The 15,272-nt window shown below is 36.3% G+C and overlaps 1 protein-coding gene and 1 long non-coding RNA gene across 2 annotated transcripts; both read right to left on the bottom strand.

Annotated features, from left to right (window-relative positions):
* Positions 1-243: 243 nt before the first annotated feature.
* Positions 244-2,360, bottom strand: LOC147282918 (uncharacterized). Its single transcript, XR_015123086.1, has 4 exons — positions 2,158-2,360; positions 2,025-2,070; positions 1,494-1,577; positions 244-899 (listed from the first exon to the last, which is right to left on the bottom strand). It is a non-coding gene; the product is annotated as an uncharacterized LOC147282918 (long non-coding RNA).
* Positions 2,361-2,979: 619 nt separating this feature from the next.
* LOC147282917 (vacuolar-sorting receptor 3-like) lies at positions 2,980-14,678 on the bottom strand. Its single transcript, XM_086248305.1, has 10 exons — positions 14,589-14,678; positions 14,365-14,507; positions 14,035-14,097; positions 4,733-4,802; positions 4,004-4,033; positions 3,872-3,887; positions 3,702-3,778; positions 3,520-3,601; positions 3,045-3,154; positions 2,980-2,988 (listed from the first exon to the last, which is right to left on the bottom strand). Exons 2-10 carry the CDS (start codon positions 14,370-14,372, stop codon positions 2,980-2,982), a joined length of 465 nt encoding a protein of 154 aa, XP_086104431.1. The 5' UTR covers positions 14,373-14,507; positions 14,589-14,678.
* Between the last annotated feature and the right edge of the window lie 594 nt (positions 14,679-15,272).

The following is a 15,272-nucleotide window of genomic DNA, read 5'->3' as shown; positions in this document are numbered from 1 at the left end:
AAGATAAAAACAAGCTACGGTTGATATCAGTCCCCAAAGACACTTCCGTTGATCTGACGATACCGTAATGTCGAGGATCCTTCTGATAACCAAACCCGTAAACTAAAGCGAAAAACGGAGACCTCCATTGATCTCGACTATAAGTGATACTAGAGATAATTTCTCCTCACAACAGTCGTTCGCCCAATGTTAGCCGTTGCCCTTTTGCTGTGCGTTCATTTGGTTTGGTGGCTGAGCGCGGTTTTGACGTCGGGGCGGCATCTTGTCAACAGAACTGACAGACTAAAAGAAAAATGGGCAGACTTAACAATGACTTTCAAGAATAGAAGAAAAGGATGATAAACAAGAGAATTTCGAACAAGACTCTTGGAAGAAGAAAGAATTTCAGAAGACTCTATTTTGAAAACATTTTCAGGAAAACCGCTCTGATACCATTTTAACTGTCACGCCCCGAAACCCAGGTACGTAACAGAGGCACCTATCTTGCGAATACCAGAGACTACAACAACCAATCCCCCGGTGTTATAATCCCAAATATCCACAAAATAGGTTAAGCCTTTTGGTTTAGTAAAAATGGGTTGGATCAGAGTGCTTGAGTTTGCAGCGGAAAATTTATTCAGAAATAGTTAATTCATAATTAAACCAACCCTCGGAGCTACTATTGTTTAGAGTAACTTCAAAGAAACTGTTTATATAGACTCGATAATTCAAAAGTAGACAACCCAAGGACTCAGTGTATATACAAGATATGACCAAGGGTATATAAAGATAGTAAAAGGACACCAAAGACCTGCCCAAGGAAAAAATATACTGACTAAACAGGAACACAGGAGTTGACAAGCTCGAGACCGCACCACCACCCCCTCAATCGAGGCCGTCAAAGTCCACACGTGCAGCACCTGAGAGGGAGAAAAACAACAATGTAGGGGTGAGCATCACATACGTTCATTGCTCCCCCTCAGGGAACTCCCTGCTAGGTTTGAAAAATAGTTTGGGATAATTTAAAATCAAATGCACAACACAAACCAGTTGTCAAGCTTTGTAAAACGAGTAGCATGCTCATACAATTTTCAAAATACAGTTTTCCGGGCCCAAGTTCGGAATCATACCTGTTGACCAGCCGTTAGGGCTAACTACCCTCTCACAAAAGCATAACAAAGTCCTGCAGTCATTTGACTGGGACAGGGTAGCGAAAGTGGCCATTTCATGGTTGTACCGCCTAGACTGGCCTCCCAAGAAGGACAATCGACCAGTCCGTCCGTACAACCCCTCATGAGGTTTTGGGGATCGAAACCCAGGGTCTACCGTAAGGGACCTTTCACTCTCAAGTCAAACACAATAACAATCTCACGAGAATATGCATAACAGTCATCATTCCCATCATCATAAAACCAAGCAGATATGCCAATCAAAAAACATGCATCTTTATCACACAGTATTTATTATATAGTACATGCAGGAAATCCACTAGTCAGAGTGTGTTGTCCCCCTACCTAGCGTCCAAAGCTTTTGCCTGTTTTCGAGTACAAAACACAATTTGCCATGTCGCAACGATCTCCTTTAGGTAACTGGAGTTCCTAGTTTGACAACAACTGGTGTTAAAAACAGTCTTCACGTAAATTGATGACCTTGTCTGTTAAGACCAGGTATAATTCAGAGGTTTGGCACTAGCGTAACTGCTAGGCTTCTCTGAATTCTTAATCCGATATGACCTTGCACCCCGAGGCAAACAGTCATGTCAGACCGGGTGGTTTCTATATCTATTTTAATTTATTGTCGAGGAGGTTGATCAGATATGAACCTACAACGTGACCAGGTCAGTGCATGGGGAAACTGAGGGAGCTCTGGCTCAGTACCCAACGCCTGTATGCTCATGGACTGACCTTAGTCATCACGTTATTTGGTTACCACTGATATGGCCTCAATATTTATTAAGTTCATTTGATAACAACAGTTAAACAGCGTTTCGTCTATAACCACAACTTAAATAACTGCAGATTAAATAAGCTGGGTTAAGGATATACCTGTTGAAGACTTCCCACGGGCAGAGTCTCGGTACTACTAGACTTGCTAAGTAACAAGATTAAAAGAACCTAATTAACAAGAGATTAATTTAACGAAATTTTGGCAGAAATTCGACAGGGATCAAGAAATTACCTATGGAGCTCAGAAATGATTTTTTTAAAACTTCACCAAAACATAGCCTTCACACTACTAGAATTGAAGAGCTCGTCGCCACGATCGCGTAGGCGAAATCGGATCGTCGATCGGAGCTTCAGAACTCAAGATAAACTCAAAACAAGATTGAAGAAGAGAGAGAGAAAGGAGGAGAGAGGAGAGAGAAGCTCTCTCTTGGGAAGCGTGCGGCTGAATTGTGAGGAAATCAGCTGGGGGTGCGTTGCTATTTATAGGGAGAGTGAGTGAGTCAACTCGGTTGACTCATCCGAGTTGACTGGGTTGACTCAAGTCAACCGTCATAACTTTGACCAATGAGAAATTGACACGTGGCGAAGGCTTTGACACTTGGCTGCACATGCAGCCATCAGATCTTGCTGCCATGCAGCGATGGACGCCCCAGATCGTGCCACGTGGCGCGATCTGGTGATTTCCTATTTTATTTTCTTTTTCCTATATTCCCCAACTTCAAAAATTATTTAAAAATAGCTCGGGACTCAGAAAAATACCCCGAAAAATACTACGGACTCGTATCGACTAGTACTAATTAACTATGAGGTCAAATTACCAATTTGCCCTTTAGAAAAAATTTCAAAAATTTCAAGCTCCACAAACTAAGAAAATTTAGGAAATTCATAAAATAATCTCCCGGACTCAGAATAATACGAGACTTGCACCGTTGGGTTCGTGAGTAAAAGTACTACCTTTTAAAGTTCTAACTTGGGTCAAAACCCTAGTCAAAATTGGTCAAACAATTTAAAGCTCAAGGTGAAAAAAAAAATTAGATTTTCTAACAAATAAATTCTATAAAACCTTTTTTGAAAATACGGAAAAATCACAAAATAATTTTGAAAATTTCCGGGTCTCACAAAAGGGAACACATAAAGATCACTTACCGTACAAGCAGAATATGCATGTCCATCTTGAGCTTCATGCCAACCACCTCCATTGTTTACCTTGCACCTCCCAGGCCCACTCGCTGGAAGCCAATGGTAATATTAATATATTGAAATACAATGTACAACAAAAGGAAAACTTTTGCAAAGTGGAAGTATTCTAGCTATAATTTGATTAACATAAAGAAGAATATAAGAACTGAAATTTCAGTGCAGATTTCCATTGATCTGTAACCCATACATATTTATTTTTAGAACTAAGTCTGCAATATCTAGATATAAACAACTAGGATCATTAAATCTTGATCAAACCTTTTGACCAACTTGAATGAAAAACCAGGAGCATTAAAAAAATCCACAATTTTTTTTAACCACACTTTTGCCTTCTCTATTTAATTTTCATGTCTTTTTTGACATAAACAAAAAATATATAGTTTTTTCGTTTTACCTTCACAGCTAGTGTAACCATCTCCTTTGAACTGCACACCATCAACTAGGGGGCACTCAAAAACCCTCCCACGAAATGTATCCTGAGTGTGCGAGCTGAAGTCCCAAAGAAGAGGAGTTAAAATACACGATTTTCTGATTTGTCAAAAAGCATGTGATGAGCTAGTAAGTTATGATCTATACCTTGCAGGCTGTGAGGTTGGCTGCTTTATTTTGCCAGCAACCACCATTGTTATCCAAGCACGCATTCGTCTCAACATCTACCATGAATAAATAGTGAACACAACATTCAAGCCCAGAATGAAAAAATAACAAACAGATAATAAAACACCATACTAACAAGAGGGGCTTACCAGTACTCAAACAAACAGCTGGCTCAGTTGTCACAGTACAAAAGCAGCAATACAAGTTATCAATTTTTCCTTCTTATGATGACATTTACATAGAAAACAAATTAAACAAAATAGATAAGAAAGTAAACATACCAGTATTCTCATCCTCAAATGCTCCTTCAACTGCAGAGTATGTTAATCAAAATATCAGTCTTCCTAGCTTTGTGGAACTCATTATAGTCCAATATGCATTAACACAATTCCTTGTAACTCATTACAGGCCAATCTGCATGACATGTTTGAAAATCTTTCCAATAATTCACACGCAACTACAAAAAAACTAATAAACCCCAATGCAGAGTACGTACTAACTACCCTTGACATACAAACCTACAAAAGAAAACCATAACAAGTGATAAATTTAGTTGAAAGCTACAAATTGATCTGAACCACCATCATCTAAGGAAAAGAAAAGGCTAAACATTTCTCAAGTATTATTCATATAAATTTCATCAAGTGTCCAATTACATCTGCTCTATTGCAAGTCAAAACCAACATATTCCCTTACTCATTGCAGTTCACTTAAAACATGCATCAAGACCTTACATAGCTTTATTAATTTCCAACTCCACAATTTACAATGATCCCAACCCAAAACATGTTCCTAAAAAAGAAAAATAGAAAATACTTCAACCATTAAAAGGAAAACCGCCAAAGTGATACAAGAGGTTCATACAAACAAGAAAAGTAGAAAGAAATACAACAAACCAAAACAACTACAAAGTAGAAACCCAATCCAGTAGACTTCTCATGTGAATTGGGTAGCCTAGGTAAACAAACACTTCAAAATTCCAAAAGCAAGCTAGTAACTCATTACCATACCTGCATATTCTCAGGAGAAGCCAACTGACAAAGAAATTCAGGGTTTTGCATCATTCCTCTTAAATGAGAACTGCAATCATTGATGCTATTTAATTGGGGGTTGGAGGCAAAAATCTGTTGTTGGGTAATGTTAAGAACAAGAATTTCACCATCAAGAGCCCATGTAAACAAAGTTCGAGTATCCTGTTTCAAAATCTCACCTCAATATATACACTTGGATATCTAATTATATTAGGAAAAAGGGAAGAAATAATTTTAGAACTAAGGATTAAGGAAGCATATCAAAAACTGGAACTTCAGGCCAGATTTTTTTGATTTTATTCTTGCCTCAGAACATCCAGCGGAATTAAGTGTTGATCTATAATACCAAATCATAAAGAAATTTATAAAACCAACACCAGATTCACATAGATACAGAGAACTACCAAAAACCTACAACAAAATTCAACCAAATATACTTTGATTGACAACATAAATAGATTTAAAAAAGAAAAAAATACAAAAACAAAAACAGAGATTGAATTGAGAGAGAAAGGCCGAGCACCTGATAGCGCCAGTGAGATCTACAAATTCAGTAGTACATAAAAGAACTGTTTTAGGGCTACGGTTTCTCACTCATATGTCCATAAATTTGCTGGAGGAGTTGGATATAGCAGCAACCAACCCATATCTCAATATTTGAGGATGCGAGTGGGTACGTCGATGATGGTGAGGTAAACAGGGCCACTGCCAGTAGGTAAGGACAAGGCTATTTCCTTGTCTTAGTCTTTTTTTGCACTCTCTGTGAGATGCAAAACCCAAATGCAGAGCCGAACATGCCCAAAAACCAAACTTGTAACTATCCCAAATGCAGAAGGAAAATAAAAACCCCAAAATGAAAAAAACCTTGATAAGCAGAAAATGGGAGACTCCAGTGTCGGACGAAGGTGTAGTTAATTTGAAGAAACAAACAAACCTAAGAAAACCCCTAATTTGAAGAAAAACATAAACCCCAAAAAACCCCTAATTTGAAACCCTTTTTCATAAAGAAGAAACCCAAGAGGATAAGGTAGAGAGAATGCTACAAAGCGAAAGAGAGGAGGGATAGCTTACCGAGAGAGTGAGAGACTGAGAGGGCGAGGGCGGCGAGAGAGGGTCTGGGTGAGGCTAGGTTATTTATTTTGAATGGAGAGTGAGATGAGCGGAAATTCTGTGTGATTTGGGTTTTACCATTTTTTTGATGCATCCCTCAAGAAAGTGGTAACTTCAGAAAACTGTCTAAAACCCAAGTTACTAGTTTCTTGATCTTATATTCAAGAATATGGTAACTTCACATCAAGAATGTGGTAACCACCTACGCATGCAACTGTCTATAGATGAAAAAGCAATTGCATTCTCGGAGTATTAAATACAAGCTCCTGTTTGCCAATCAGGTTTGAACATGCAATCACAAAATTATATCTTGACCAAACTTACTATTTTCTTGATTTTTTTCTCAAGAAATGGTAAGTTACCATTTTCTTAATTGAAATTACCATTTTCTTCAACCAAACATCAAGAAAATGGTAACCAAATCAGTGGGGTAAAAAACGTTACCACTTTCTTGATCGTTCGACCAAGAAAATGGTAACTTGATTCAAGAATGTGGTAACCATGCCCAATCTTGACCAAACTTACCATTTTCTTGATCTTTTTTCTCAAGAAATGGTAAAATTTTCTCAAGAAATGGTAATGTTACCACATTCTTGATCAAAGTTACCATTTTCTTGAACCAATCATGAAGAAAATGGTAACCAAATCAGTCAAGCAAAACACGTTACCACTTTCTTGATCGTTCAATCAAGAAAATGGTAACTTGGTTCAAGTATGTGGTAACCAAGGCCAATCTTGACCAAATTTACCACTTTCTTGATTTTTTTCCTCAAGAAATAGTAACATTTTCTCAAGAAATGGTAAGTTACCACATTCTTGATCGAAGTTACCATTTTGTTGAACCAAACATCAAGAAAATAGTAACCAAATCAGCCAAGCAAAACACGTTACCACTTTCTTGATTGATCGATCAAGAAAATGGTAATTTGGTTCAAGAATGTGGTAACCCAGCCCAAGCTTCACCAAACTTACCATTTTCTTGATCCAATCCTCAAGAAAATGGTAACCAAATCAGCCAAGCAAAAAACGTTACCACTTTCTTGATTGTTCAATCAAGAAAATGGTAACTTTGATCAAAAAAGTGGTAACCAAGCCCAACCTTGACCAAAGTTACCATTTTTTTGATTTTTTTTCTCAAGAAATGGTAACTTTTTTTTCAAAAAATGGTAAGTTATCATTTTATTGATCAAAGTTACCATTTTCTTGAACCAAACATCAAGAAAATGGTAACATCATCAGTGGGCCAAAAATTGTTTCACACTGCAACTGTGTATAGACGAAAGAGCAATTACATTCTCAGACTACTAAACATAAGCTCCTGTTTGACAATCAGGTTTTGACATGCAATCCCAAATTCTCAACCAAATTGCTTCTATAGTTATATACCAAGTTACCAACTATGAATTATAGTCTTAAGGTATAGTGTATTGGGTAAGTTATAGGATTTACAATTTGAAAAAAACACAGTAGGATTTAGGATATAGAATATAGGGTTTAAGTTTAAGTTTAAGTTTCTAAATTGACCGAAACCCAAACCAAGTGACTAAAGCCTATTAGTGAGGAACAAAAAATATTCATCACTAAAACCTATACTTTTTAGTGACCAAAGTCTTTCCTCACTAAAAAAATTGATTTATTGATGAACTATTCCATCCCAAAAATACCAAAATTTTGGTCACTAAAGGCCTATGTTTCATCACCATAGATGATGGTTTAGTGAGGAACATAAATATATTCATCCCTAAAATATGATGAGGTGGATCTGGTGGTTACATGAAATAGTAACCAAAATCTTCATTACTAAAACCTACCATTTCTTCACTAAAATATTGTAGATACATTTAGTGATAGAATTTGGTCACAAATTCGATTTTAATTACTATTTTAAACTCATTTTTTCAAAATTAAAACATTAAATACATCCTGCTTTGTTTTCAATATAAGTAGCAACAGTAGATGTTAATACATTTCATTTCAAAATGACAAGTGACTAGTATTCGGATATCAAAGTTTATCCATCAAAACATGTACATCTCTCTCACAACTTAGATTTTAATAAAAAACCCAACAATGCAAATCTCTAGATACAAGATGTCCATTCCGAAGGCTTGTAATCTGTCCTTGAAATCTCAACAGCCTGCAAAGACGACAAATTTCAAATTGAATAACAAGGGTATATTATACAGATACATATCACCCATGTCACCACAAATAAGTCCTAAAGTCAAAGATCATTTCTGAAGCTTACCTGCATTCCTTCCATGCCATTGATTCCTACTCCAATATCAGCCTCTTGAATCATGCCAACATCATTTGCCCCATCTCCAATTGCCAAGGTTGTCCTTCCTGTATGTTTTTTTTTTTTTTAAACCAAACGAGTAATCTGCAAAAATATAAGATTGATTTCAGGACACTCGTACATATTTTGAAATGAAAAGATGGAATCGGCTTGTTTTTCTTAATTACAGAAGTTGGTAAGATGATAAAATTCAGTACAGAATATAAAAGAAGAAGAAGCCTTCTGTTTGCCTAACTTCTAAAATGAAGATTATATATAATAGACCTACCAAATCCTTCTGTTTTGGAGAGACCCTGCAGCATATAACAGAGGCACAATTAACAGCCAAAGGAAAGCACTGGTCCTTCACATCACTTCTCAGAGCAATTTGAAGGCCAGGGGTGCATCTTTACTGCCTTCTTCAAACTTGAATTTGTGAAAACTTTCGAGTTGGTTTAAATGTCTTCTTTCATATCCTGGAAACTAGAATAAACAAAATATGTGATTACCAACTCAACTTCTATTGAAGTTGGATGTTTAAGAAAATTGAAACTTACTATAGTCTCCTTAAAACTCAAAGTCAATTAATCCCATAACACATCTAAGTTTAAATGTTAAGTGTCTTAGAAACAAGTTCAAAAGGCCATTGCAAAATAGTTTTTACTTGTGTGCAAGTTAGTTACTGGGATGCATGTGAAAGGAAACAAGAATCCATAGCGCATATTTGCACAGCAGAACATGATTATGTTTCTTTGTTCCATTGAAACCTATGGGTATTCTCAAGCACACAACAGTAGAACGAAAACAAACCAAGAAACTAGAAGAGTACCATCGACAACTACTGATTTGAGCATGTTCTTTCTACTTTTCTCTGTTGTGCAAAAGAGATGACCACTAAAATGACATTAGGTGTGGATTGCCTCTTACAAGGAGAGAATCGATGAGAAGGAAACAGCGAAAGAGATCGAGCAGGAAATTAAGGGAGAAAGAGATTCAGTGAGAGTTTCGGACTGGGGATCTATACAAGAAATTTGACTATTTGAGTTTCTGAAACAATAATATATTAATTCATTTTCCTGCTCTCAACAAACAAACAAATTGTTGGCCAAAAACCAATAACAAAAGGAACTAAACAAAACTTTATGGACTTCTACAAAGCACAGAGGTCCAGCTATATGAAACTGATTCATTCCTAGCTACAAAGAAAGTATCATGCTACAATGAGTCCCTGCAGAGTTTTCAAAAGCCAATCTACTTCCCAGTGAAGCATCTCATTAATTCCCCCACAGTAACTTACCACCCATACTTGGAAGGTTGTCCATTGCTCACTCTCCACTACCATTGTTATTGCTGGCAGCTTTGTTTTTCCTTAGACCTCTCCTCTTCTCTTCCCTGCAGAAGTTGAAAGAGATCAAGTTGTTGCCCATAACAAGACCCATGTCATTCGACTCATTCCAAACAAGACAAGGACAAGAAAGAACCATAGTTATATCAACTTGTTGGATGTGGCCTCATCAATATTAACTTACAAGCTACATTGGTTTTTAGGAAGGCAAAGATGCATTTAATTTATTCTAATGATGAAAAGAGAATGGTCAACCATGGTGATAAATGAGAATGCATAATAAGTAAAAAAAATTAATGGAGATGTACCAGCAAGGAAACCCCTGATAGATTAATGGCCTTCAAGGAAAGAAGACCAAGAGTATTATAATAGCGTAGTTTTGCACAATACCAACTACATTTAAATTTTTGAGATCTCCAAAAGTGTCAATAACAAGAAAACCAAAGCATAGAGAGAAACAAGACCAAGAGTTAAAAAACTGGAGCTCAGTTCTGACAGTTTCTTTTTACTGTCGCACTAACCTTCAAAGTCCCACAAAAAATCTTCAAAAAAATGGAAGGTAGAGAACCAGGTGAAGCTACTTCGCCATCGGTTAGTCTAAAAACTATTGATAGCAGGTCTCTTTAACCCCATTAATATACTATGCCCTCCCCCTAGTGTGTAGATGAATCCATGTACTCCTATTTCTGGGTTTCTAGGTTTCGAAACTCAGTGAGAGAGAGGGTCTGAGTTTTCTGGGATGCTGGGCAATGGACGTGCTAGGATGGGTTTCTGAGTTTTCTGCGTTTTTGGTGAGAGGATGGCGAAAGGGTGGCGAGAGGGCGATGATTCAACTAGAGGGCGAGGATTCAACGAGAGGGCGAGGACGGCGAGAGAGAGTCTGATCTTTCTGGGATGGGTTTCTGAGTTTTTGGTGAGAGGATGGCGAGATCGAGGATGGCGAGAGGGCGAGGATTCAGTGAGAGAGTGAGAGACCAAGAGGGCGAGGATTCAGTGAGAAAGTGAGAGACTGAGAAGGCGAGGGCGGCGAGAGAGAGTCTGGGTGAGGCTACGTTATTTATTTTGAATGGAGAGTGAAATGAGAGTGTGATTTGGGTTTTACCACTTTTTTGATGCATGCCTCAAGAAAGTGGTAACTCTCAGTCTTACCAAATCTTGACTAAGAGTTACCACTTTCTTGAGAGTTGTTTCAATGAGTGGTAACTTCACAAATGCTTAAAACCCAAGTTATCACTTTCTTGATCTTTTATTCAAGAAAATGGTAACTTCACATCAAGAATGTGGTAACCACCTACGCATGCAACTGTATATAGACGAAAACGCAATTGCATTCTCCGAGTATTATATACAAGCTCCTGTTTGCCAATCGGGTTTGGACATGCAATCACAAAATTACATCTTGAACAAACTTACCATTTTTTTGATTTTGTTTTCAAGAATTGGTAACTTAATCTCAAGAAATGGTAAGTTACTAGTTTCTTGATCGAAGTTACCATTTTCTTGAACCAAACATCAAGAAAATGGTAACCAAATCAGTGGGGCAAAAAACGTTACCACTTTCTTGATCATTCGTTTTTAAAATGGTAACTTGGTTCAAGAATGTGGTAACCTAGCCCAATGTTGACCAAAGTTACCATTTTCTTGATGTTTTTTCTCAAGAATTGGTTACATTTTCTCAATAAATGGTCAGTTACCACATTCTTGATCGAAGTTACCATTTTCTTGAACCAAACATCAAGAAAATGGTAACCAAATCAGCCAACCAAAACACGTTACAACTTTCGTGATGGTTTGATCAAAAAAATGGTAACTTGGTTCAAGAATGTGGTAACCAAGCCTAAAATGTTATGATAATTGGTAACTTATACTAATTAATAGATTAAGCATAAAGATCAGCAGTCAAAAGCAATTTTGCACAGTAGTACAAATTTACTGATTTGTAAAAATGTTTTTAAATGCAAATTTTGAGAACAAAGGAAGAACCTCTAACTTACTGAGCAATACAGAAGTATCATCTACTAATTCAAAATGATCAGAATATTTTAATCAAAGTGTTTGATTAATCAAAGTGTTTTAATCATGAATCGATACCTACTAAAATCATAATCTATATAAGAAGGCAAAAAAGTGGAACCACTTTTCCACAGCACCCCTCGCCAAAGAAAAAAAGAAAACCAGAAAGCCTAATCTCTTTTTTAAGAGACTTACAGTCGTGGCCCAAATGACTGCATGTCCATTTTACGTTGGACAATTGAATTGAGAAACCTCATGAATTAGCTTTCAAAATCAATTAAGCGACGTCTGTAGCCAGCTAAGTAGCTATATCTATACATAGTCAATATTCACCATTAAACCATCTTTTCTTGGGCATGTCATCAACTATTTAAGAAACCTGAAGATAAAATAAATGATTTCACAACATGTTTATGTGTTTATTAACATTATTGTTTAGGTAGAAACTTGCCAAAAGCAGACATAATATACAATGGATTTATAAAATTTTGGGGTCCTAAATATTCGACGGCCTGAGATATGTAAGTATCTCATTCATTTGCCTACTTTCAAGACCAGCCTTAGACATAACCAACCTTTCAAGGGTTGCAAACGAAATGAAATCAAGTCCATAACGAAAATCAAAGACTGCCATCTTTGCCAACATAAAGGGAAAAAATTAGCAAGCTTAAATTCACATGCATTAAGTGGAGGGAATTTGATAACAATGCCACCCCCAAAACAAACTCACAGGCTCGAGGACCTTGCAGGTCAATGCAGACGACCAAGCAAACGAAACCCAGGAAGAAAAACAGAAGGCAAGCAAGCAAACGCAAAGAAAAGGCAAACAAAAAATATTTGATGCCGCGGACAAATATTGTAATGGATGAAAAGGTAAAATGTTATAATATTGTAATTAGATGAAAATGATGACATAAAATAGGCTGTGATTAAAATTGAAAAAATTAAACGAGCAAGTTAAAGTATTGAAACGTTATATCTAAAATATTATTTGGGATGCTTCAATAAAGATGACTTTGTTATCAAATTGCATACAATAAAAAACTGCATTTATGAATCACGTTTTTCATATCATTAAGAAAAGAGAGTGGTTGAGATTTGAATATATGCATAAATTAAATTTGAAATTTGAAGTGGAATAAAAGAACATAGCAATTATTTTCTTAATCCAGAAACATAATTGCAACAATACCTTGTCTTGCAGATCAAACACCTTCAAATTTACTTCTTTCAATGTGAATGTTGGTTTGCTTAACCCAGGAGTCCTTCATGGAAAAAAATAAATAAATAAATAAAAGGGTCAAGCGAATGGGGAGCAGAGTCATAAACTTGTGGGTATACTTGTAATGAATTAATTAAGGAGACCGGGGTAAAAATGAGTGGGTAGCCAAATATAATTAGCAGCAAATCAAGAACTGAGTGAAATTATGCACTTAAGCTACTGCTGACTTGAGGTTTCGTAATGGAAATATCTCAAAAATACCTTCTAGCTCGAGAGCAGCCCATAGTTTCACCTTTGAGAGAAAATATAAAAAACATTCATTTTCACCATTAGTATCCCTGTTTCTTTTTTCCATAACTTGTACAAAATTGAAGTCATGCTAAGTTTCAAAAAATTATTGAGAACAAAAACAAAAAAAAAAACCAATATACTAAGCTATAATCCTCTAGCTACAACTTTACGTTGAATATACATTCACATCCAAAAGAAAAAAGGTGGAGCATCAAAAGAACAACTGAAGGCTTACTGCATCATGAATGAATGTAGTTGCACAACATATGGATAGCTACAAATTTCTGCCTGCAGTATCCATTGTTTGAACATGACAGAAAATAAAGAATACACCTGCTCCTCCTCAACATATAAAACACTCATACAAAAATTATAAATAAATAAAAGAAAAAAGCAACATTACCTCTGGGTGAGGAATCAAGAATTAAATAATCAATACCCACTTATTACAAACACTAAAAAATAACAGAAAACTACAATGAGAGAAACTAAAAGTATATTGAAAGTAAATTAGAATGACCTGTAGGCTTCTATGCCAAGTAAATTAACAATTAAGGGTACTTTCTTCTTTAAGAAAAGTTGAGACTATATTCTTCTTGTTGAATTGTTGAATCCTTGTTTTTCTTTCTTTAATAACTATTTTCTAGAGGGGAGGGGTAAACTGATAATGGATTCCCAAGATTGCTTTAAGACATGTAGTTGATTTGATAATGGAGTCATGATTGTGTTAAGACATCTAGATGCTCCTTGCAAAAAAAATTTCCGTTTTTTATCTCCAACATTCTGATACTAGTGATAATGAAGCAAAATGAATCAATTATCACCATTCGGATTGCATAAATCACATACAGTAAGGCTTCATAAAATTGCCCTTCACTTACGCCATCCCTGATCAGAAATATTTGCCATTCAAATAAGAACAGAGCAACCTAGTTGAAGGGTAACCCAAGTATTTTTTACAAACATGCAGTGCCAATGTTAATTTTTGTTGCACAGACTGACCTAGGAATACAAACATGTACCTGTAAAATATAATCCTTAGTGGCTTCTGCCCTGTTACCTTCCTACACGAAACCAGAAGATCCCTGGACAAAATAGAATATGATATTGAGATAGAATATTAACACCTTACAAAAAGATAAAATGGCAACAATTTCCATCAGGGAGTAGCATTATAGGCAAGCAGAATATCGAGGGAACAAATTGAAGGGTCTGTATGAGTTTAGACTTTGGGGAATATTGGTGTGCTTGCCTATGGGCAAGAGAAGGTTGGTACAAGCAAATGGGAGTGAACCAATGAAGTACTGACTATTTGAGAAAGTTCAAAAGAAGTGATTCTAGAGCTCTCATACCTCCTCATGCCACCACTGACTGTGCCACGAACAGGGTCTTCCCATGTTTTATATAAATCTTGAATGAGTTCCTGTCTTTGAGCTTCAGCACAAACTAATCCAACATATTTGGTCACTTCAGACCAATCCTGGGAAGCTACTACCTACAATAGTACAAACATCCATTAGCAACAAGGTCTCAACTTACATTGCCGAAAGAAGTTCCTGATGGTAAAGAATTTTACAGCAGCAATGGAGGGGCTGGAAGCTTCTCCATTCTCAGGGTGAGTCAAATCTGCTCCGATGGGACTTGGGGGACGAGTGTGCTATTTTTCTAAACAAGAAAAAGCTAACCTGTGTAACAGAGATTTAGAAGACCAATTGTGCAGACCTTGTATTTTTTGGAGTTCGGGAGATTATCCTATGAATTTTTAAAGAATTAAGAGTATTTTAATTTTTTAGAAATAAATTTGGACTTCTTTAATTTTTTTGAAATAAATTTAGGACTGGAAACTCTCAGAGGGCAAATTGATAATTTGACTCTATAGTAAATTACTATTAGTCAAGACGAGTCCGTAAGAATTTTTCGTGTATTTTTCTGAGTCCGGAACTACTTTTAATTAATTTCAAAGTTTGTAAAAATAGGAAAAGAGAAATAAAAAAATGGTTGTACATGTGGCCACTTGTAATTGGTTAGGCTTTGCCACTTAGCATGGTGAGGTGACAAAAGCTTCCCCACCCAAGTTCTTCTCTATGAAAAGACCAAAAACCCCATGAGGATTTAGATGGAGGTGGTAACTTGCAAACAAAATTTAATTCAGGGGACAACTTGCTTCAATTTTTAATTTATGTGGTAACATGCAAATCGAGTCAAAGTTCAGGTGGGTATCTTGCTAAAAAGCCTATATAATTATATAACAATCCTAGAT

The sequence above is a fragment of the Dryas octopetala genome, chromosome 6 (genome assembly GCF_963921425.1).
Source record: "Dryas octopetala chromosome 6, drDryOcto1.1, whole genome shotgun sequence".
Lineage (NCBI taxonomy): Eukaryota > Viridiplantae > Streptophyta > Magnoliopsida > Rosales > Rosaceae > Dryas > Dryas octopetala.
Note: the sequence above shows the minus strand (reverse complement) of the source record. Positions and strands in the feature narration are given on the sequence as shown.